The 26234-nt window shown below is 36.7% G+C and overlaps 1 protein-coding gene across 1 annotated transcript in view; it reads left to right on the top strand.

Annotated features, from left to right (window-relative positions):
* The window catches only part of LOC306856577 (protocadherin-17-like), a gene marked incomplete at both ends in the record, with an annotated part of 69595 nt that overhangs the window by 20342 nt on the left and 23019 nt on the right, over positions 1–26234 (top strand). The window contains 2 exons of the mRNA XM_079395939.1: positions 9309–9367; positions 9504–9676. Of these exons, the coding sequence (XP_079252065.1) occupies positions 9309–9367; positions 9504–9676 (232 nt within the window). The remainder of the gene's footprint in view (positions 1–9308; positions 9368–9503; positions 9677–26234) is intronic.

Below are 26234 nucleotides of genomic sequence, written 5' to 3' on the forward strand. Positions count from 1 at the left end.
TTCAACTCAACAGGGAGGTTGTCCGTTGTATCACACCTCTAATGTGCTTAAGTGGAAAGTCAAGCCATTTCTCTCCTCTCTCTCAAGCTCCCGTTCTCACTCTGTCCCTCTATCCTTGTCCGTCTGCCTCAGGTCTCACCCTGGTGTCTGAAGTGTCGTAAAGGGTCTGAGCATGAAAAATTACACTGTAAAAGCCTTTTTATATATCATAATGAGCTTAAGAAATTTATTTTGCACTTCACTTGTTTTAAGAACTACGACCAGAGCTGTAAGGACAGGTTGAATGTCAGAAAGCCTTTTGCTTTTCACATTCAACAAACCTGAGAGGCTTTAATAATTCACAAATGTGAATTTTCATTTTTTTCACTGTACTTAAACCAGAAAAGGACAGCTTGGTCTGTATGACAGTTGCCACTGACTGCATCCGTATCAGCCGGACACAGAGAGTTGGGAGATAGAAGCAGGACCGTCCTGAAGCGTTTATAATCCCACCCGGGATTACTGTAATCTCCCTCTCTTCGTTTTTTGAAATCAGGATTTGTGAAAAGAAATGGTGACTAGTTGCGGTTATTGCCACTGAGATACACTATAAGGCTTAAATATGCATAAGGGCTTCTTTTGTGGCTCAGATTGCTTGATCTGTAGTTGCGACGAGCGCTGGAATTGGAAATCACAGTAATTGCTCTCAGAAAGTATTTCATGTTTTCAAGACACAAAAGAGCAGACATGTAAAAAATGTAATGCAGATCTGTGTTTAGATTTGAGCATTAATTATTCTTATTCAAGCATTAAAATAGCATTTAGTCCACATTTTTGGAGAGGCTATGACCACAAAAGTGTCTAAGGGGAGACATAATATTTATTTTATTAGCTTTGCTTATTAATATTAAGTGACATAACATTCATACAATATTTCCAACTGAAATGCAGGCGGTCGTTAAAATGATTTAAAAAGTGACCGAATGAAAAATCTGTCAGCGTTTTCTTTTCTCTCACCCATAAGATGTCTTCTGTGTAAACGTCAGTGTCATCTGAACCCTGTTGACTTTTGATTGTATGGACAAAAATAGCTGAAAAAGTCTCTAAAATATCTTCTTTTTTGTTCCACAGTCATACAGGTTTGAAAAACAACAATATGAAATGAGGGGGAGTAAAAAAAAAATATTGTATTGTGGCCAAATAAAACAAAACATGAAGAGATTTTTAACGGTGACAATGGTTGTGTTCCTGTCTGGGATCATTTTAGGACAATGATATCACTCAGAATTAGCATTTTACATGGACATTTGGGACGTACACAGATTAAACTTCAGCATTAATGGCGATGTATCTAGTGTGTCCTTGCACATCAGCACTGCTTAAAACCTTAAACAACAGAAAGCGGTATGTCGTGGCTATTATATTTAAAAGGTTCCTGTCAAATCCAGGCTTAGATAAAAACGGATGACCTGCGGTGTCTGTTGGGCTCCCTGTAATTAATCTCGTTGAATATAACTCTGACCACAAACGTCTGGAGTCATGTGGCGTTAATTTCAAAGGAAGCAATTAATTTTTCAAAACTTTTAACTGGGGGTCTGGGGCTGGGAGCAGGAAATGAGCGGCGATGGCATTTGGTTCGTTAGGGCTAGACGATTGATAGGCTCAGTAACCACAGGAAAACACATGACCGGCTAATTGAATTTGATCACTTGGTAATGCACTAGAGAAATGACATAATCAATGCTCGTGCCATCGAGTAGGCCATTCTTTGTCTCTCCCCCTGTAATGAATACATTGCTTGAGAGTCCGATTATTCTCTTATTCATTTGATTCGGCTCAACGCGCACAGGGGTAACTTGTCCTGGTCTTGTTTGTTATGTAGTTGTAAACATTGATCGCTCTTTGTTTATGAAGCTTTATTGTGTACATTTCGCAAATGCTATTCTACCCAGGGGCCTGGTGTTCAAACAGCCAAACAAACAGATGCAAAAAAAAACCCTGTTTGCCCTTGATTCTCAATAGCCCGTCATGTCAGATGGCTGTTTTACACTCAATTAGGGAGCTGTTGGACCCGAGTCTATTTGCAGTCAGAGTTTAGTTTGTTTAGTTGCTGTGAAATTTTTCTTCTGAGGTACAGTTAATGTGGACTCCAGTTTGTATGAATAAATCTAAATTATGGAAGTGAGCCATATTTGAGGTTCATTTGCATCTTTGCACACTTTTGGTCACATTTACGAAAGTTTAATGCATTTCTCATTGCTGTTTTTCTCAGAATAAAAGTTTTGGTGGTAAATATAACACAACACAATATAAATAAAACTGTGAAAATAGTGAAATTATATATATAATATTGTGAAAGTAAAATCTTTTTTCTTTTTTTTTTTTATATAATGACTGGAGGATGGAAGTAGATGTGGGAAAGCAACTGAGGTTTCCTCCTCACATCACAGAGACAACTTTGCGGCCTGACATTGTGCTGTGGTCAGACTCACTAAAGAGCATTCTGATGCTTGAGCTCACCGTACCATGGGAAGAGCAGATGGAGGAGGCCTTTGTGCGGAAAAGAACTGGCTGAAAAGTCAAATGTTGCCTCTTGGAGGTTGGGTGTCGGGGCTTTGCAGGCCAGTCGCTGTACAGGGCATACACGGGACTCAGAATAACAGGAGAGAGGCGAAGGAAAGCGATTCACACCACAATAGACGCAGTTGAAAAAGCATCTAGGTGGATTTGGCTAAAGAGGGCAGATCCGTAGGTTGCTATTAGGGCACAGTCTGATCAACCCTGGTCAGGTCGCCTGGGCGAGGGTGTATGATACTTGAAAGACCCGAAACACCCTGAGACCCCAGGTAATATCACTGATGATGTGCCCTAGCATCAAAAGATGTTTCTAGAAGCATATATACAGGTGCATCTCAATAAATTTGAATGTCGTGAAAAAGTAAATTTTTTCTTGTAAGTTATTTCAAAAAGTGAAACTCATTCATTGCATGTAAAGTAAAACATTTCAAACGTTTGTTTTAATTTTGATGATTAGAGCTTACAGCTCATGAAAGTCAAAAATCAGTATTAAAATATTTACATTTGAGTTTCAATTAATGACCATCCCTACAGTATAAATTCAGGGTATCTCTTGTTCTTTGAAACCACAATAATGGAGAAGACTGCTGACTTGGCAATGATCCAGAAGACGATCATTGACGCCCCCTACACAAAGAGGGTAAGTCACAGAGGGTCATTACTGAAAAGTGTGGCTGTTTACAGAGTGCTGTATCAAAGCATATTAAATGCAAAGTTGACTGGAAGGAATAATTTGGGTAGGAAAAGGTGCACAAGCAACAGGGATGACTGCAAGCTTGAGAATACTGTCAAGCAAAGCTGATTCAAACACTTGTGAGAGCTTCAAAAGGAGTGGACTGAAGCTGGAGTCAGTGCATCAAGAGTCTCCACGCTCAGACGTCTTCAGGAAAAGGGCTACCAAGCCACGTCTGAACCAGAAACAACGTCAGAAGCGTCTTACCTAGGCTGTGGAGAAAAAGAACTGGACTGTTGCTCAGTGGTCCAAAGTCCTCTTTTCAGATGAAAGTAAATTTTGCATTTCATTTGGAAATCAAGGTCCCAGAGTCTGGAATAAGAGTGGAGAGACACAGAATCCATGTTGCTTGAAGTCCAGTGTGAAGTTTCCACAGTCTGTGATGATTTGGGCTGCCATGTCATCTGCTGGTGTTGGTCCACTGTGTTTTCTGAAGTCCACAGTCAACACAGCCATCTACCAGGAAGTTTTAGAGCACTTCATGCTTCCTCCTGCTGACAAGCTTTATGGAGATGCTGATTTCATTTTCCAGCAGGACTTGGCACCTGCCTACACTGCCAAAGGTACCAAAAGCTGGTTCAATGACCATGGTATTACTGTGCTTGATTGGCCAGCAAACTCGTCTGACCTGAACCCCATAGAGAATCTACGGGGTATTGTCGTGAGGAAGATGAGACACACTAGACCCAACAATGCAGATGACCCGAAGGCTGCTATAAAAGCAACCTGGGCTTCCATACCACCTCAGCAGTGCCACAAACTGATCTCCTCCATGCCACGCCGAATTAAGGCAGTAATTAAAGCAAAAGGAGCCCCTTCCAAGTATTGAGTACATATACAGTAAATGAACATACTTTCCAGAAGGCCAACAATTCACTAAAAATGTTTTTTTTTTTATTGGTGTTATGAAGTATTCTAATTTGTTGAGAATTGGTGGGTTTTTTGTTAAATGTGAGCCTAAATCATCACAATTAAAAGAACCAAAGACTTAAGCTACTTCAGTCTGTGTGCACTGAATTTATTTAATACACGAGTTTAACAATTTGAGTTGAATTACTGAAATAAATGAACCACGACATTCTAATTTATTGAGATGCACCTGTATGTATGTATATGTGTGTGTGTGTGTGTGTGCGTGGGTGCGTATACCGTAAATATTCATATACATATACATATTCATATATCTATATCCTTATAATGATAGGCCTCATACAACAAATAAAGTCATGAAATTGTGAGATTGCGAGATTGAAGTGGTATATTGTAACAATGAAGCCAAAATAATGAGAATAAAAGTTGTAGAATTCCAAGAATTTATTTTATTTTATTTTGCACAAAAACACTACTGCTACTTACAAACAAACAAAAAAGGTTTCAAAGTTAAAACAGCCTTAGTTTTACTTTGCATGGGTTCAATGTAACCTTTTAACTTGTACATCAAATAGTAATTGATTGTTTGTGTGTATGATAAAACTATAGCCACCATCCCTAAGAGTGAACAAAACTGTGTATATTTGTCCACTTGGCAGACTTACAAGGTGAAACTGGACAATTTTTCTTCGTAATGCACACACATGCTCTTCTCTGAGTCGTGTTTGTGTTGTCAGACAGCAGAGGGCATTTATCTGGCAAGCCGGAATACCCAGATGCATTTCACAAGCCGGAGAGCTCCAATGACGTTCGAAAGGCAGATGGGCATCTATGCTGCATAAGCATCCCTTTCTTTGCCTCATGGCATCTTCCCCCCCACCTCCGTACCTTGAATGTGCCTCTATATTTCTCTCTGTGTTTGTCCTGTAAACTCTCTAATGCAAACACACAGGTTTGCTTGTCTTTTGTTCATTTGTCTCTATTGAAAGGAGGCATCTGGTTGGTCACCGTGAAAACACTCCAGAGGGTACTGCAGATTCACTGAAATAGATGAGCCATTTTCTGCCCATCTCTTGAGAGAGTCTGTTTTTCTCCCACACACTCCCTTGCACATACAGATTCCCTCTCGTTTTGATGCTTCTCTTCGGACTGGGAGCTTAGTGAAACTTTTTCTTAGGAAACGGTTTGTGATGACAACTGTGTGTTTGTGAGCAGGAGTTTGCTTAGCTGCTGTTAGGGGAATTTAAAGTTTATATTCAGAAGTTAGCTACATCTTACAAAATCACAGTTTGAGTCATATACGTTTTATTAGTATTTATAAATTAAGTAAACGTAATATTATTATTATTTAATATAATGATTAAATATATGGCATAGAATAAATTATATTTAATTATATATGTATATTTATTTATATTTATAAGTATATACATTTTCTATGCATATGTATTTTAGGGGGTTATGTCAGGGGTGTTAATCTTTTATTATTTAATTTTTATTATTTTATTATAATGACATATTTTGTAGTGACAAGGCATGAATCCTCGAAAGAAATGAAAGAAGCAAATGAAAACTGGAGCAGTATTATACTTGGTTTACCTGTACAAAAGTGCCACTTTTTTTTCTTCCCAGAATTAATGCACAAGCAGTGATGTTTTCTTTGAAAGGTATATGTAGAAGTAAGAGATGGCAGTTTGTCTCTGTCAATAAAGAAGCATCTGGCATTTTTGAAAAGTCTATGTTGAAGTATGGAGCATCAAAAAGTTAGAAATCAGCCGAATCGCTCATAACAAAGAAAAATCTAGAAATCAGTCATGGAAAGTCTGAAGTGCTAAGCGTTTTTGCTAATGGCACCAGATGAAAACATGCAGATGGAAGCTATGCATGTTGTTAATACTCGATTGATGCAGTAGCACAAAAATGATGGTCCAGTGCCCTCAATTAGGATTTAAACACTCAATTAAAACAAGCACAAGTTTAGAAACAGCGATAAGTAGTGTAGGTCATTAGCTGTCTGCTAGCCTGTAGCATGTAACAGCTGGACTGGATATGAAAACAGCAAAAACGCAACGCAGCATTATTTATTAATGTCACCTTACGGCTAGGCTACCTGATGCCATCCACGTCTCATTAAAACCAGGACCCAGACTTGTAAAAAATGACTGTGTGCTAATTGGCAAGAGAATGTGTGATCCGTACTGCTGTAATGTACTTTTTATTAGCTTTTAGTTGTTGATACAAAGCCTTTATTTATAGTGCCTCACAGCAACACCATTGGAACGAGAAGGCGACTTTGGATGCCAGCCTGCGAGGCTGTGTTGTGTTTATCCTGATTGTGGATATTTGCAGGTTGGATGCTTCTGATAAAGTTTTTGCTAAAGACACATGGTAGACGAAGAAAACATAAATAAGCAGGCCGCATGGACTCATGCATGACCCAGTGCTGCCAGCGGACACAGCTTGTGTAATCTCAGAAAAGCCTCATGAATCTCGATTTAGACCGACACTATCGTCCTCGCTGTCTTGCTCAGACGTTCTCTCCAGGGGCAGTTTGCATACAGGCAGGATGTTGTAAAACACTTCTCCGGAAAGTGCTCTTATCAACCTTTTAAAATGTAGACCTGTGGAGGCCGTATTCCTGTGATTCCTGTCGCTGCCAAGGGCACACAAGCGCTACTATCTAAACGAACCATCTTCCTCCATTCTGGCACCCCTGTGATTATGTTATTAATAGACAGTGCCTTTTTTATCTCATCTTTTTTTAATGCCTGATTTTCACATTCTGGGAAATTGGATGTAGAGCTAGTTGAATGTACTAAGTTTGCTTTTTTTTTTTTCTCGAAATGCTGCAGCTACATGCATCGACGCTGTGAAAAAGGTTGATTCGTCCCCTGACCCTCGTGCTAAAGAAAACGTTCTACAATTTTTTCTCGAAAACTGAAGTTACAGAACCAGAGTTCACCTTAAATTTTCAAAAGACTCATGGCAATTACAACTTTAGCTGTGAAGCGTTCCAATCATTGATTTAGCCTTTGATTCGGCTTCTGCATCTTTGCTTTTTCTCCGCGGCTGGGGTTGAAAGACGTGCTCCGTACTGCGATAGAGAGTCTCAACAAAGCTTCAGAAAGGTCACGAGGGAAAGGGGAGGCCTACGTGACCTTTCACACAATCCCACAATCCCCTCCTGCTGTGACTTGTGACTGTGACCGTCTCGTTTCATCATTTCATCCGTCATGTACCATTCAAATATCTCCTTTTGAAGACCAATGGTGCATTGAAGAAAAATATTATCTCTTTCTAGCAAATCTCCAGATATTGTTTTATGGTGGAAGGTTTTATAAGTGAAAAATAAAATTGAAAAAATAAACATTGCTCTCGTACTTTGATTATATAGGAGTTCTCTTTTTATCTAAAAGACCCAGATTTTCCTGGTTGCATCTTTCAAATGTTTTTGAAACAACTGGTGCGATAACACTTTTATACACCGAGTACATGTGGTAATGTCAGGCATAAAAGCGTATGCTAGTAATAAAGAACGTTTCTGTACTGCATTACTGTACCATCAAGATGTCTGAGAGGTTTTATGGTGGTGTAGAGAGAGAGTGGATGTGGATGGGAGGGAGAAGAGAAATGAACCAATGCATTAGTCTCCCTCAGTCTCGCGTTTAGTCGTGTCAATATTGTCTGGACCACAGCTGAGTCCAGATTCTCTTCTGTTCCACTCCGTATTGACTCTGAGTTGGTGCGCAAACACATTGTGGCAACATTGATGTAACATTGAGTTGAGTAATTGAAACCCATAGGAGAGAGATCGAAGAGGGGCTATCGGTTTTTCGGTCATCGTCAGCCATTGAAGAGAGAGAAACACTGAGAGAGAGACAGGAGTGGATATAAATCTGGAAAGAATGACAAACCGGTGAAGTTTACTCAATAAAGCGTTTCTTATTACTCAGCTCTATCTTTGGTTGGCGGAACTGATTAGTAGATGTTGAGACATACTCTTTTTTCATATAATGATGACAGATATGCAAAGTCCTATGAGCTGAAGTAAATATGCTTACCGTGTAAGAGTAGGCAAAAATCTCAAGATAACTCTATGTGAATATTTAAAAACAAATTCTGATTTAATACGATTTAAATAAAAATACTAAATATTTAAATCAAATTTTATCATAATAAAATAATGTAATAATATAATGTAATACAATAATTTTACAAAACTGGTAACTGGTACTAATTACCGTATTACAGTAATATATTATATTAGTAAGAATTACAAATTTGGGTAATGGGAATTTTGGAGAAAATGTACTTAATTGTCATATAATAATGTAATATAATAAAAATAATATGTTTTAGATTTTTTTGAATAAATATATTACACAAGCATGTTTTTGTGAGAATCGCTCATCATAAATGTACTGGATTCTCACCAAGATAGAAAAAAAAAAAAAAGATTACACACACGGTCAAAACAGACATAAAAAACAGAGAGGGAAATAGATATATACATTTCTCTTTCTTATGTATACATGCAATATAAATAATAGAAATCTGCAAAAAAAAAATGTATTAAATGAAATATATTCCTATAAGCTCTCGTTGAGACATTAATGGGCATTAAGACTACACTGTAATTCAGGCAGTGGATAGTAAATATGAATATCAGAGTGCATCGCTCTAATGCTGTGTTTTTATTTTACAGTTAGTGTCAGTCTAAAGTAAATACAGTTAGCTTCTATTACAAACAAGAGTTGTGAATGGGAACTTCCCTGATGGATAAAAAAGGTTGTGCATGTGTGGGTGAGTGTGCAAAGCTTTTAACAACTCATCCTCTCATTTTCTTATACCAACACACTCCCTCCTCTTCATTCCATTTTCTGCCGTGCTCCTCCACTCTTATTTGTATCTAACAGGTCATTAAGTTCACAAATGTGCAATTGAGTGTTTTGGATGTTTAATTAGCATGTTTCCTTGACTAATTAAAATGCACAAATCTAAGGATTAAAGCCACCCTCCATTTCTCCCTCTCTCCCACCTCATTTTTATGAATAATTAATCAATCTCTTTCACCAGGAGATTCTGTTGCACACCAGGACACATTTCAGTGTTGTGCAAGTTGTAAACTCTTTTCGTTTTTCCTTCACAGACAGACAATTTTCCTGCTGAGCCCAATTACATGGGTAACAGGCAGCAGTTTGTTCAAAGGTAAGGCCTATTTAACAGTTTTCTCAGCTTTATTTGTCTTAAACTCCCCTGCACACAAATGTTCTTCAGATAAGAACAAAAAACCCATGCATCCATTTGGGTTTGATCATTTTCATCATGTTTTTCTGACTCGTAGCAACTCCACGTTCAAAGATCCAGAGCGAGCCAGTCTCCGAGACAGCGGGCACGGGGACAGCGACCAAGCGGATAGTGATCAGGACACTAATAAAGGCTCCTGCTGTGACATGTCTGCTAAGGAAGCGCTCAAGATGAAGGCCACTGGCCTCAAGCCTCAACCACTTGAGCAGGGTGAGTCCTTCAACATCAGGAACTTCATTAAAAACCAAAGACTGAGTTGTTTTGTCTTTTTCTGTACTTTCTCGCAGTCTTTCTTTTTGCTATTCACTCATTGTTGAACGTTCCTTTTGTTCCTTGCATGTTTGTTGCTTTACTCTGGTTTTCAGCCGTTTCCATCTAGTGCATTCCACGAATGCAGTGCATCTTGGTGTCCCATGGCTTTATATTATTAGGTAGAGTGTCCTCAACTAAGGATTTTCATAGTCGAATCAGAATTGTCGAAAAATTATGTATATATTATTTTTAAAATGTATGTATATATATATATATATATATATATGCATTATAATAGAATATTTAAAAGTTCAGAATTAAAAATGTATGACTATAATGACTAAAATTTAATTATTATTCAATATTACATTTAAAATAAATTTCAAATATATAGAGTTTTTCAATAATTAAAAAAATATACATTTAATATTTAACATTCTTTACAAATGTGCCAAAAAATAATATATGTAATATAGTTTTGACCTTAAATTTCCTACCCTATGCCTCCTCTCTCTTTGCAGTTTTTTTCTGCATTTCCTTTTTTCACATGAAGCTTTCAGTCCTTTCCCAGAATCGTCAATCAGTTATTAATTTACTGATCTCACCGCAGTTGAATCTTCTTGCTGTCTCACTCTCATTTTCGAAATAGCTCATCTCTTTCTCCCGCTCTTTTGCTTTTCAAACTATCTTCCATCCTTTAGACTCCTTATTTTCCTCTTTCCTCCGTCTTTCATTTTCTCCCTCTCGCTCCCTCTCTCTGTCGTATTCTAGCCACGTTCTCAGTTTATCAAAGCAGGCAGGCCCATTATGATTTTATAAGCCAAACCACTCTAGCCGTTCCATTTAGTGAGTGCTGGTTAGGCGCTGGGAGGCACTTCCTTAAAATTTTGATAATGGAACATGGAAAATGACTTATCCAGCAGGCCATGTCACATTCTCCACCTGATTAAATATGAATAATTATTCTGCGTCTCTCTTGGTAGGACAAATTACTCGTGACATGGGTAGAACAATAACCTCTGATAAGAAAGCAGTCCCATGATCCCTTTCCTCTGAATTTGTTCAGGAAGGAAACATGTAAAAATGGTTTTATTCATCTAAACCCAGGTCTGTTGGGTCATGTTGAAGACTATTACACCGGTTGCCGTATCCCTCAAATGGCAATCCGAGGAAAAAACAAAACAAAACAAAACATGAGAGAAAGAAAGAGAATAAATGGGGCACAGCAATACAATACATCAAATATAATGGCACAATTAATCAATAGAACAGAGGGGAATCTACCGCTATCTGAGCCGAGGCAGCGGACGAGTACACCAAGCCTGTCTGCCTTGATTTGGTTTGCGTGTGTATGTGTGTGTTTTCATTTGGATTCAGGAATAGACTGAATGCACTGGCGAGAGAAATTGGCCAATTAAAGAGGCCCATATGTTTCATATTTTGAGAATGCAGTCCTTTAATGGTGCATGGGAATGGTTGGAGAATGGCTGAAATTAGCTAGCTTAACAGTGTAAACTCACAAAGACGAGCTACAGTTGGAATAGTTGCATGTCCAACAAGCTTTATAATAACCTTAGCCCTTAGCCATGAACAATGAAAACCTGACAGTGATCTGAATGTGTTTTATCCTTATTTGTAGTTATTAAAGATGTTTTCTGTATGTTATGCCAGTAGGTGCTAATAGGTAGTGACAAGCAATTGTCTGAGTGAGTTAATCATTCACTGAAACTGATTTATTCAAAAACACTGATTCATTCACGCACTAAGCAACTGAGTTTCTTAATTGTTAAATAATTGAATCATTTACTCAACCAAATAGATTTGCTCAAAAACAGTAATTAATTCAGGAACAAAATGGGTGATTATCCAGTGAATCATTTATCCAAACCCAATCGATTCGTTCCAGAACATTAATTAATTCAGGCTTGAAATGGCTGACTGTATATTAAATCCATTACTCATATTGAATTGTTTCGCTCAAAGCACTAAACAGCTGACTTTTATAAGTGAATAATTGAATCATTTACTCAACCAAACTGTTTCGTTCAAAAATTTTGATTCATTCAGGAACAAAACTGTTTCATTTTTGACTTCGATTTATTTATTTATTTATTTTAGCAAAAATACACAAATTAACTAAAAAGTCACTCAGTATTTGTTTATTGAACCATTTTATGATCGCAAAGTCAGTTTTTCTGCATGGAAAGAAATAAGCTATATTTAATAAAATATGGACACTGAGCAGTGCGAGTACGGCATAGTAAACAAACTTATTTAATCTTATAGTCATTTGCGTTAAATAAAATATGCTGACTTCTGGCGAGTTCTATAGTATGTAAATTTATTATCTCAAACCGTTCAATTTTGATGGCCAAACTCACTTTACTCGGTTTCCTCACTATGTTTTCTTCTATTGAGTATAGAAATCAATATTCATTCTACAAGACAGTTAGCTGGGAACGGCTGTCTGTTTTGCCAATATCACTCCAGAGGGCTGGGTGTATCTTCTCTCAGACAGGGACACTTGAAGTTGTCTCTCACACAGAGATGACACATGACAGTCTAGAGAAAGCCCAGGCTAGCTTAAAGATCCCCTGTGTCCTCTTGTAAGCATTATCACCTCCAACATTAGACCGTCTCCACTACAGCCAACTTCTAAATCTGCGTTACAAGCCTTTAAAATGGATATTTTACAGTTGCTGGATGGCTATAACAAAATTGCAGTGGAGTGAACTTTGTGTTTCACTGCATATATTGCTTTAATAGCAGCAGCGATTATTATTTGTCCTTTTGGGAACACTTATAAAGGTCCGATCTTCTTTGTTCTGCCAATAATCCTAATCATCCCCATATCTACTGATTGGCTTCATCACTCTGTCTCCTCTCCACCAGTAAGCTGGTGTGTGATGGGCGTTCTGGCGCACTATGGCTGCCGTCGCATCATCCAGGTGGATGCTGCACACTGGTGGTGGACGAGGAGACACCACCCCTCACAATGTAGAGCGCTTTGAGTGCTTAGAAAAGCAGAAATGCACTATATAAATGTAATGAATTATTATTATTATTATTATTAAGAAGAAGAAAAGGCGCGTTTCTCTGCTGGGGAGAAACGGGAGGTCATGGGAATGTCACTCCGGATGGAGATCTGGTGATTTTCTTAGCTCGGACGTTTGTTGTAAAAGCATCATCTTTGTTGATACCATCATTGAATTACTGCGTTAAACGATCAGGAGATATCAGGGAGGGTCTGTGCTGGAGCCTTTCCAGATGCCACCTGCTTTGTACTGTTGATTATGCGACTTTTATTTATGGTAAACTGGTCAGGAACAACATTGACGGTTCTGTTCTAAATCCATTTCAGATGTTCCCTCAAATTTATCCTGGGTTTTAGAGATCTCTTGAGATAAGGAGATTTACGGAAGGAAATCGGCCAGCCAGTCAAATGCAGATGCTGGGAGTGGAAGTTTTAACTCCTGCTAAGGAATGTGCTGTCTTGAAATTATTTTGTGTGTGTGTCCTGGTCTACTAGGCACTACAAGGTTATGGTCAGTGCATATGAGTCTGTGTGTGTGTGTGTGTGTGTGTGTGTGTGTGTGTGTGTGTTTGTGTGTGTGTAAGGAGCCGCTTGGGTTTGATGCATTATTTAGGATGTGGGTGGAAAAAAAATTGACTTTCCAAGTAGCTTCCTCTCCCTTTAATGAGACACCTGAGCTTGTTTGTCTTTCACAAGTTTTGACAGTTCTCAGGCAATTGTATCTGATATGTTAAAGAATAGACGAGTAGCAAACTATCTGTTGCACAAATGCACATTTTGCCCAGTGTCTATATATATATATATATATATATATATATATATATATATATATATATATGCAATCAGCGCTATGATTGATGATCAATGAAATCTTCAGAATTGCGCTGATTTACAAAAATAAATAAATAAATAAATCACACATTGATCTGCCTCTGAACAACTTTCCGTCTTGGATTATGTCACCAGGAGGGGAGAATATTGTAAATAATGTTAAAGATTGCCTGGATTATTGTATAGAACTTTCCAGCTAATTCCCAATTGATAAAAGTCCCATCCTACATGTTATTTTATTGTTAAATGTCCAGTTTTTCTGCAAAATGTCACATTACAAAACTAAAATGCTTTTTCATATTGACTTTAAGTAGCTCCTCGGGTGTGCATACCCCTAGTTGTAAATCCACTCGCTAGATGTATTTCTAGATATACATGCATACTTGGAATATTAACTATGTGCTGTACCAACAACTATTATTGCTGATGGCAAATTGTGTATTCATGAGGGCAGAATTGAATACAGAGATGAGAATGAAAAGAGAAACAGAACAAGTTATTCTGAAGTTTTGGTCATTTAGTTTCCTGTTTGACAATCCTATATATACACATGCGTGTTTTCACTTCCTTTCGGGCATGCACTTTGGCTAGTTTTCAAGGTTGTGAATTTTTTATGCCCGTGTAAGTGTGTGTTTGTGTGTGTGTGTGTGTGTTTCCTTGGACTGTGTATTAAGTCATAATTCAGTCAGTAGAGAGACTAGATCCTGTTCACACAGACATAAGCAATAGAGGGTAGTAGAAGACAATACTCATCTTCCTCTCTTTCTCTCTCACTATCTACTTTAATCATGCTCACCCTCTAGCGCAAACACATTTAGAGGAATCATAACTGAAAAAACATACGCATTGTGAATAGAACTTACAGTCCCTCGTGGATCTAGTGTCATGTTTTTATCCCGGTAGAGTTAGTTTTATCTGCCATGTTCCTCTCGTTCTTTCGTTCTCTCTGCTCTTAATTGGATCAGAACTAAGTTGTTCTTAAAACAAACATGAGGTCTGTTCCAAAACCTTGCAAGCTGTCTACCTAGACATTGTTTTAAGCCATCATAGGCACTTTCCCAGTGGGAATGCAGTTCCAAAATGAGGGCAGCACTTTAAAATGTTGTTATGGCCAAAATTGAAGTATCCTTTCCAGACACAGCAATCCCAGGATGTCATTTTTTTTTTATTTTATAAACTGTTTTGATCAATATTTGTGTGTGCTATTGATTTATATGATTTAATGCACACTATTTTCTTTTTTCTGTCTATTTTATTTCACTTTTTCCCCCTCCATTATTTTTGTCGCCGGCAAGTGTGCTAGTGTGAAATTGATTAATTAGGCTCTCTAAATTGGGAGCTGTGTATTAAGTATTTTTTGTATTAATTGTTGATTAATTGATGTAAAGTTTTGCCTGCAGCAAGGGCTAATCCTGGAATGTGTTCATCAGCGGCCATCACACGGTCTGATACGCATGTATGCGAGTTACGAACACCGGCCCATTATACGCAAAGTGCCGAGATGCGTACCTGCGATAATGTGTGCATGTGCGTGCGTGAAAAGGTCCCATTAGATTGCTGTGTAAGTGTTCTAGATGACCTCCCTTAATTCTGTTTGATTGGAGCGCGATAATCAAATTGTCTCACCTCTTTTCCACTGTAATGCTTCAGATTATTCATCTGATGGAGCAAAATGGGAGATACTGAAATAGAAAAATAAATTATTGTAATAACTGAACCATTGTCTTGCCAGGTTTATCCAGTTCAGTGCTATTTTAGTATCATTGATATGCTATTTAATATTATATTGTTTTAGATATTATTTAGTATCGTTTATATACTATTATATATTTTTTAAATATTTAATTTAGTTTTTAAATTTCATATATATATATATATATATATATATATATATATATATATATATATATATATATATATATATATATATATTAGCTTAATTTGATCTATGTTTTAGTAAATTTGTTGTTTGTTTTTGTCTCTTTATTTAGTTTTAGTTTTGATTAATATATGTGTAAGTGCAGTAGTTACAGTTTTAGTTCTTGTAGAGTTAAACTAAAAGAAAATGAGAAATGTTGCCTTGGCAATAAAAAAAAGAAATATATTTTATTTTCATTTACGTCTATTTTAAGTTTACATTTAGTTAGTAATATTAATCATTGTTCAGTTAACTGTAACTACACCATTTTGGTGGCTTTATAGTGGCTTTAACTACACCATGGTGGCATAGAAGTATATAGCAATATTTCATTATATTTCAAAATTTCACCTTTTTTAAAAGGACTCTTAAAAGTGTGAAATATATTTATATTAGTGCTGTCAAATGATTAATTGCATCCAACATAAAAGTTTTTGTTTACATAATATAATATATATATATTCTTTTTCTGCATTTGATGTCACAGGACAGTCACTAATGAAGGATTTGAAGCAGTGCCATCAGCCAATCAGCATCATCATGATGTAATTTTCGTGCAGCTCCAGAGTGATTAGTTATAAGACATTTACTCAAATAAAGATGTTAGCAAGCCAAGCAACTGCCATCGAGATGAATGAGAACGTTAACGTATAGCTTTCTCCAGACACGAACCCAGTCATGCATTTCCTGCACTTTTTTTTTTTTTGGCAGAGTAATCAAGATCTCTTTTACCCACTTTATGTATTGGAACAAAGCGATGTGATGCTTGGTCACACACGCATTATAGTTTTGAGACTACCTGAGAGAGGCCGCTGATTGATTCTCTGTGGCCGCTGCAATGCTTTGAATTGAATAGTCAGGTGGAGGCAGAGCTCTGGGAAATAACAGCAAGACTCCAAAACAAGTCAGAACACCACACTCAGACGAAAGGTCTGATCAGACATATCGATTATGATCCTGATTCTACAAGCCTTGTTTAACTTCTCCTCCAGCAACATGATTCATTCATCAATAAATGATTCATTCAGTAGGACCTTCGTAAACTAAATAGGTGCTGGAACACTCAAGTGTTTAAAGACGTCGTGAAAAACAGCATTCATAATGCGTGCAACTTGGAATAGTTTAATTAAATATAATTTAATAAAGACTCTCATATCCGAGCCCAATAATGCCATTACTTTTCATGTCCCCCAGAATATTTGGTTATCAAAAGAAAGAACAAAGACTTTGCTTAAATAAATAAAAAAAAATAAAAAAATACATAAAATAATTTAAAATAATCTTAATTTTTTTTTTCCATCAGTGGTGTGAAAGAGTTAATTTAAGGTTGAAAATATCCAGTGGGCATAATGTTATCCATTGGGATTTGGTTGGATCAGAGTTGTTAAGCTATGATATTATTAATTGACATTATTTTCCCCCACCTACATAGTTTTTGGTTGCATTAGCAGAAATGGCATTTTCAAAAGCACAGTTTTCCTTCAGAATGCACTTAAGATTCGTGCACATTAAGATCGAGGACGTTTATTTTGTTGTCTCTTAGAACTATGCATCACTTTTCTCGCACCTGTTTTGTACATGGCATCAAACGGAAAGCACTAAAAGATGGGTATGCATACACGCACCTTCATTTAATAACTGGCAAGTTTGTCTTGTGTGTGATAAAGGGGCTGAGATTATCTTTTTTTTCTAGTAGGAAAAAAATGAAGAAACATAAAGCACTGAAAACATAGTATATATTTTCGTGGGCATATCCCACTTAGCGATCCTTAAACACATCCACTTCAAAGGAGCACAATCGGTTAATTAATTACATTCTGCTGCCCTTTTCCCACTTGTTGCCTAGGTAACCTCCTCTTTCTGGCACTCAGGCATTAGCAGAATCCATATTGACAAATTTGAATGTTATTTTGGCTCCTTTTACCCCCTCAAAAAAAGTCATTTCCTGTCATTCATAGTTTATGCACATATAATGCAGCCGTGTATAGATGACGATGCAGTGTTTTGAAATGGCTCAACACTTCTACAAGGCTATTCATACACACTCTCAATGGAATATATAAGCACTCTTGGCTTTCTTGTCAATTCTTTCCACAATACTTCATTCATCTCTTTTCCTTAAGTTCCTCATCTGTTTTCTTCTCTCTTTTCTACAAAGAAAAGCGGGTCTGTGTAATACAGATAAAGAAAGATGTGTGTAAATGACTGCCATGTAAGACATCAGCCTGTTTTCTAAGATGGTAGAGCCGCAGTAGACACACACACACACACACACACACATTTTGTTTGACTCAAATGTCTGCTCAGATAAAGCATAGGCTTGTGGAGAAAATGTGCAGTTTTTAAATATAAATATATATATATTGCATATAAATATATATATATATATACACATGCTATTAATATTACACTTGCTAACCTTGACTTATTAGGTTTAATTATATTTGCGATGTCACCTTTTGAATTTTTAACAAAATAATTATGAAACAAATTTGAATAATTATCACAGAAAGGTAAAGGTATTGATACGTTTTAGTCATTTAATTAGTATTTTGTTTTTCTTCAATGTTTCTAATTTAGGTTTTCTTGTGATATTTATCACAAGCTTCAGATTCTTTTCAGTTAACCAAAACAATTGTAATAATTTTAGTTAATAATAACAACACTGACCATAAATAGCCTTAAAATCAGAGGGAACTAATAACTGATAATGCATTTATAATGTTGCTTAAGCTTCAACCCTAAACTTATAATTTGATCCATATCCCATTTGGTTAAATCAAAGTAAACGTGCATTGATCTTTTCATTTCTGAAAAGCAGTTCTGTATGGATTTCACTTTTACACAACTCTATAATCTCCAAGAGTTATCTTTCTGAATTTTATATTGCAGAAACTCTGGAAGCAGGGCTTTTTTGAGTTTCACAGGAATAGACTCCGCTATATCATCAATGCTTTCGTAAGCCGAGTGTCAGTAAGAGTAATCACTGTCATTGTCTCCCTTTAAAGTGACTCAAATATGCATTAATATCACATAAATCTTACAGTTTTAGACGGCAGTGTATTTTTCATGTCTGACAAGTTTCACACCTGTTTTTTTATTGAGGTAGAGCCACGCATCAGATTTAGCCATATAAGCTCTTGAATTTGTTCTCTATCAATTCCGACAATAACAGACATGTCACAATAATGTAATTGATTCGCTGTTGGGAGAAAAACGCAACTAACAACTTAGACAAATTGAAGGGTCAGCTAATCTCTTCTGATTTATGTAGTTCTTTTTTTTTGATACCTCTCGGCAGCGGTGCAGTGATTCATCAGTCAAAATAGTTAATCACATTCTTTTCTGTATTTTTTCTCACTTGTAAATTAACTTTGTGCAAATGAGATTTTGATCAGAACATACATCAAAACCGATCGTCTATTTTCCTGAGTCATGTTCCTAGTAACACGGGGGTGAGAGATACAGCACAGGCTTGGACGTAGCAGATATATAGCCTGAGACTTTGTGAGCATGAAAGCAGCTGACCTGCCGAGTCCCGTAGGGAAGAGCGGCTTTTCCCTCAAAACGATTACAAATCGCCAGAAATGCAATTACCAGGGGCTAAGCAATGACTCTCGCGACTTAAACAATAGTAGCCAGTCTCGGACAGCATTGTTCAATAACAGAATAGAGCTGGAGATTTGTTGCTCTCTCAAACATCAGTTCACTTCTACAGAGCTTCTGGGAGCACTGAAAGTAATATCAAAGTAATATTCATGCTATTAAGATGCCTATCTAAACATTTAGCATACCGAATACTAGCTCAGGCTCCCAGTTACCAATGGAGTTATATGTCTGCTTGGGTTTTTAGGTATTTGGGGATATCTACACTGAACACTCTTAAAAAATAAAGCTTCCTAAAGAGGGGTTTTCGCAGCGATGCCATAGAAGAACCATTTTGGGTTCCCAAAAGAGCCTTTCAGTGAATAGCTAAACAAAAAATAGAATAGAAAAGCAAAACAAAAAAGATTTGATTAATATTTAGAATTATATTTGAGTTGTATATTATAATATTTTAATTTTAGTTGACATTTTAAAAAGGTTATTTTTTGTTTGTTTTGTCTAGTTTTTAAGGTTTTGGTAGGTTTGAAAAGTTATTTAGTACTTCAACAAACTAAACAAAAATGCAAAATAAGTTTGAGGGTTTTTTTTTTTCTCTTTTTTTCCATTTATTTTGTTTCAAGCAATGAAAATTATTTTATGCTGTTAGTTTTAGTTGCTTTGTTTTTTGATTTGTTGTTTTAGTTTTAGTTTTGCAGTAGCCGGGCTACAATATATATATAGGCGATGTCCCTGTTTGTTTGTAAAAATCACATTAATGTTGTATTTCTGTTAAGGACAACAGCTGGTACTGGTCGAGAACTCTAATTAATGTGTGTGTTCGCATAGGACCTAAACACTTACCATATGGGAGATTGCTGGTTCATATTTCAGACATCTGTCTGGTAAATGTGATTAATTGATGTTTAATGGTTTGCATCTCAATTCTACAGATCAAAAAAGATGTCTCAATTCAGTGGCGTCAATCGAATCAAGTAAGGAAGTGAACTGATCTTATAGTGATTCATCTTCCCTTCCCTGCTCTTTTGCATGGGAAGTGTGCAACTTTGGCTGTCAGATGGCAGGCTTTTGTTGATGTTTCAGATAATTATTTCATCACCCCGAAATCGATGTTTTTCACCCTCATTAATAGTGCCTCTCCTGCAACAGCCTTTGTTCTCTAACTGAATAAGCACGACCCAATTGATGCATGCGAATGTCAGAAGAAACATTTGGAGAGGGAAATTAGAAGCCTGAACAATCTGGAGTAGCGTAAGTCTTATCATTCATGTATCGCTGTTGTTGTTGTTGTTGTGTCCTCACCTCACTCGTTCACACTCTCGGGCTCAGGCACGCACACTTAAAGCAATTTAGTCCACTAAGCTAGCGCAATCCCACGGAAAGGCTGCAAATCTTTTTAAAGGCAATATCAGGAGCTTAGGATTTTGTTTCCTTTATTATGGGAGATTTAAGGGATTAGCTTTCACTCTCAATACACAAAGTTTCATTTTATTCCATTGTGCGAGTGTATTTGTGTGGTACGGACGCGTTGTGGACCTTAAGTCCTCCCTGAGGTTAAGAAAAAATGTCCTGTGTCTGCTTGTCCTGTAGTGATTGATGACTACTTTTGTCTCATGACTTACAACTGTGAGAGCATTGAGATCTTTTAACCGTATATGGCCTATATCATATTTGATATGCAAATTTATAAGTGTATCAGCTTTTTGCTATAAAATCTTTGCTGATTTTTAGAAAGTAAACATTAGATGAACTGTTATATTGTTTGTTTGTTTGCTTTTTTTTTTATATAAATCATGGAAAAATGGAGTATAATACAACAGACATTTTTGTTTGTGTCAGCTCAAAAATGTTCCAAGAAATCTTAATTTATTTTAATATTTTAGTAGAAATAGATGTAGGTAAATTCTTATTACTGGTTACATTGAAACATTGAAAAAAAAAAATGAAAATACTATAATAATTATTATTTTCCATGTTGATTCATTTAAAAGAGTGGAAAACATTGGTTACTTTTAACTAGGTTTTGTTTCTTACATTTAAACATTTTTGTTTTCAATAAAAATATTGAATATTGGGATTTTTCTATTTTAGCTCTGTTTCCCAATCCTTCGGCCTTTGTGTGCGCATATACCCACATACCTCTTTTTCATGTAATTAAGCTGGAACCTCGTTAGCCCTGAGTATCGTGGTTATGATATTTGAGAGTCATAACGACACTGTGTCCTCTGCCTTCTGAGGGAGCAAACCATAAATCTGTGACATTAGCCCGCCGCCCCTGTCGCCATAGTGACTAATTATGCTCTGTTTGTATAAGTAATGGCTTATTCTTCACACGGTACACTGTGATCATGATTAAGAAGGGACCCGCTGGAGCCGTAGACTCATTTTCCTTTGCTCTCATTGGCCGCTCACTCATCATCTCCCTCTCTTCTTAAATGAAAACTCATTATTTGACATGTGCTAAATGCTATTCGGGGTGTTTCTCCCACTAGCCCATGCAGGCATGAAGAAATTAGGAGGTATTAATCCATAAGGAGCTCATTTATATCTCACAAACGAAGTGGACAAGGACTTGTTTCAGAGAAAAACTTTAGCGGTGGTAATTGGAGGCTAGTCGCGACTCACACGCTTGCTCTTTATGATCTTTTGCATCTGACCTTATCATTTGTTCAAACGCTTTGACATAAAGGTTGGAAAAAATGTTTTATGGCCAAAAAAAATCAGCTTTTAGAAAAGTATTTGGTTATATTTTTCAGGGCTCAGCCTGGACAACAATGCAGTTTATTTTCTAAGAATAGAGAAATGCTTTATGAAAGCAATCAGATTTGAGTAGAGACAGCATTTAAACTGGGCACAGTGGCTGTAAACCATTACATCCAATATCCCAAGAACATCAGTAGTAGATTAATATACTTTAACAGTGCTTGAGAGATTTTCACATATGAGTTCATAAAACAAACCTGACAGCTCCAGATGCAGGCTGCAGTATTAATGCAAAAACCGCTCGCCTCTTTGTTTTCTGTCATACATGACCCGTGGTACTTTTTGGCAGTTTACACAGTTACGGACAGATGGAAATGCCCAAACCGTGTCTGATGATGAATGTCAGAGCCATTTTTGTGGACTTTTGCACTAAACAGTCAAGTAGAGTCTATAGTTTTCTGTTTATATCACTGCAAATTCAAATGTGTTCTGGGTCACTGACTGGTTTATCTTTATTGCGTTTTCATGCAGCCTCTTTATGTGTAGGTCAAAACAAATTTAGTTTCCTGTTGAAAACAGAATTACAAGGAAGATTAGACATATTATAGGTTGGATTTATAACGTTGTCTCCAACCACAACAAGTGGCAAGAACAGCACTTTCAAATTTAAATGGTTCACTCACTCTCATGTGGTTGGTGAGTAACTGATAAAGGTTTCATTTTCAGAGGAGTGATCCCATCAATACACATTTCTAGTGTTATTGTGCACAGCTTTTCAATACATGTTATTCCTGTTCACAATCCAGTCAATTCCTAATGGATAAAATCAAGTCTCAATGTGCAGTATCCATTTCTCTCTGAAGTATGTCACTTGGAAAAAAAGTAAAATGGGTTGTGAATGTTATATCTAAGCGGTTTTGCCTATTAGCCTGATCTATTTTTGACATTCAGAGTAGCAGTAGATCGTTGTCTTCACTTTTTTATTTCCTTCCTCCCCTCTCTCTTTCTTTCCTTCTCATGGTTGATGTCACTTAAACTGAATATTAACTTTGATAAGCACACATATGTTGGATTAATTAATGCGTTGAGTCTAGTCCCGGGCGATTCGGCTCACATTTTAGTTCTAACCTTTTACTTTAAGGCATTGTTGGGTGTATAATTACGCTTGGCTTAATTAGTGAGTTATTAAGACCTGTGATGAGATATGACAGGATCTAATGGACTTCAGAAAAAAACTGTCTGACTGGAGGATTATAAAGGTTGTTGAAACTTAGTTGAACTGCCATCCATTTTATGCAAACAACTTGATTAAGTTGAAATTGCGTCTTGATTGGTATTAAATAGCAACACAACTAGCTGTTGCTTGGACCCCATCATCTGTTTTCACAGGCAGAGCTTAAAGCGTACTCTCAACGCTTGTGCAAACTCCATTTCTGATGGAGGGAAATTGATTGGATCTATCAAGTAATAATCAGGCCTTATTGTTTGTTTCCTGAGGTCTTTATTCTTAAGCAGGGCTTTTGCGAAAACACAAATTGGCGACCTTGGTTCAAGTGTCCAATCATGTACACAGCCACCCTTCCTTGCCAAATCTATCAAAATCACAATCCCAATTTTTCTGTCCCCTCTCTCTCTCCTTTCTATCAGTCTCTCTGTGATAATGAATTATCCATTATTTCCTGTTTATCCAGACTGGCCTCTTCTGCGACAAACAGCTTGCGCTAAATGTGACCGCATACTAGTAATAGAGTAATATGCAAGGACCTTGTTCTCTGTGACGTCTGGAAACAGTCTCACCCAATATATGTACATTCCATGTCTGTGTCAGATTGGAAGCAGGTTAGAAATAATTCACGGTCATGTCCACTTTCCTCAGGGATGGCTCCGTTTCAGATTGTGATGTCTTACTGGCAACCCAGGGAATGTTTTATGAATCATTAAGAACTGAAAAATGTTTATGCTAATGGCTTTGAACTAATTTTAACTCTTTCCTTAAGGCAACCACTTTAAGGTCTGTTAGGAGTAAAGCTGAGCATCAGATATTAAGTAGTTGAAGGAATAACTCAACTGTACTTAAAAATTACATATTTTACTCAATGGCTTACTTTCTTCTTGGAAACAACTTGGCCACTTTTTGTCAGTTACAATGAATGGGAATTGAACCTTTCAATACAAAAGCAGCATTAAAGTATTATTAAAGTATCTTGTCATACGATAGCTTTGTGTGAGAAAAGATTTAGTCATTGAGTCAATGAGGTAAACTCGAGAACTGGTTCATTAATAAATCATTCAGACAGGTTTTGTGAATCAGATCAACAAATTCATTCACTGTAAACTCTTACTCTTCTATAAGTAATTAATTAGTTTGTGTAGGGAAACTTAAACAAATTAGTTCAAACAAATGAACTTTTATGAGTGTTTAGAACTTTTCTTTTGAGTTCACGAAACGTACGCATTTTAAGTCATCTGAATTGTTAGGAGCAATTAACATGAATGAGTACAAAATAAAAATCTACCAGTTCTGCTAACTGAAAATTTTACTTTCTGAACTGACCACCTCAAATTTTGAGTTTTGACAACTTATTTGGGTTTACAGTGTTGAAAAGATTCAACTCAAAAGAAAGATTTGTTCAATAAGCAGGTGACTCTCATGAACATGCCACGAGAGTTTAAGCTGATGTCAAGATTTTTATTTAATATCATCTTATATTTTCATCTGTTCTTCACATAGAGCAGTAAACTTGGAAAATGAAAGTGGGATCATATTGATTATGATACTTTGTGTCTTTTAAGCTATTTTTGAAGCTTAAAAGATTTCTTTTTTGTGGCATACAGAAGAAAGTAAGTCATAGAGGTTTGAAATGACATAAGAGTGAGTAAATGATAACAGAAAGTTCCATTTTGGCTCCATGTTGGCTCACCATTCCCAAAAACAGCTTAGTTACACATAGTGGCGGTGCATAAAAATAAAGTCTGATTTAAAATGTCCTGCTCTTTGCCAACTTTAAGGGGAACTTGTTGGCATTAAACCATGTGTTGGCCATTGTTTTGCCATTAGTGGAGGTTGACCCTGACCCCTGGTCTCATATAGGACTGTTTAGTTTAATGAATCGTGCTGCGATGGAGTGTGTTGTGTGGGTACAGCCTTGCTGAAGAGCTCTGCAGCCTTCAAGTCTACAGAAGGCCTCCTGACCCATCTTTGGCACACTACTCTACTTTAGCATGCATGCTATGTGTATGTGCTTGAATAAATCTGTACCTCTGTGTAAGTTTAAACTTGCATGTGTCTGCCTCTGCCTCTCAAACTCTGTTGGGGAAACATGTTGTCCAGCATTGCCATGCCGATGATGCCCCAGGAGGAGATTATGATGATGCGTCCACACTTCCTGGCTCTCTGCCACTTCTTCCCATCTGTGCTCTGTCTTCAGCAAGCGTTTCGAGTGTGATTGTGTAGTAATGGCTGTTTTAAAAGGAAGTACAAAAGAAACATGGTAACACTTTATTTTAAGGTGTCATAATACATAGTAATTACCTAGTTAAGTACTTAGTAGTAGCTGTTATACTTACATGAAACAAAATGTACTTACCATGTAACTAAGTTATGGAACAGCCTGTGATTACAGTTTATAATTATGTAGATGTAATAGGCAGCTACTGTTACACATATGTAACAGACAGAGTCTGTTACACAGCTACTTGTACACTTAAGTACAATCTTGATACACTTTATTTTAAGTAGCTTATGCCTGTGTAATATTCTGTCATTTTAATGTAATTAGAAAGACATTACATGTATTTAAGCTGTGTACTGGTGGGTTAAATGAAACTAAGGTGCAGCTGGATAAGGTGTACAGCATAGATACACATGAAGTATGCTTAAGTACAATCTTGATACACTTTATTTTAAGTAGCTTATGTCTGTGTACTTACATTTATAATTACGTTGTATAAAGTCGTCAGTACATCTGTAACAATCTTTTGGTTACATAAGTAGCTGTGTAACAGACTCTGTAACTTAGTTACATGGTAAGTACATTTTGTTTCATGTAAGTACAATGGCTACTACTAAGTACTTAACTAGGTAATTACTCTGTAATATGGACTTAAAATAAAGTGTTACTGTTCAGAAACAGTTTTGGAAAGACATGAGTAAATAATTTTTATTGGGCAATAAACTAGACACACTGTAAACAAGGAGATTTGCATAATTCAACACTGTCATCTCACATATTTATTGTTATATAAAGTGCTGTAAACATCCTTGCTCTTGCTTTTGTCTGCCTATACTGTTCTATACATGATGACTTCCTGTTCTGACAGCTATGGAAGATTCTCAAGGTTCTGCTCTCTAAGTGACATCTTCTGCCCTTCGTGTTTAAGCTGTGTTTAACCGAACCAAGTGCGACCTCTCCGTTGGAGGCCTCCTT

This window comes from Barbus barbus (genome assembly GCF_936440315.1).
Source record: "Barbus barbus genome assembly, chromosome: 37".
Classification (NCBI taxonomy): Eukaryota; Metazoa; Chordata; class Actinopteri; order Cypriniformes; family Cyprinidae; genus Barbus; species Barbus barbus.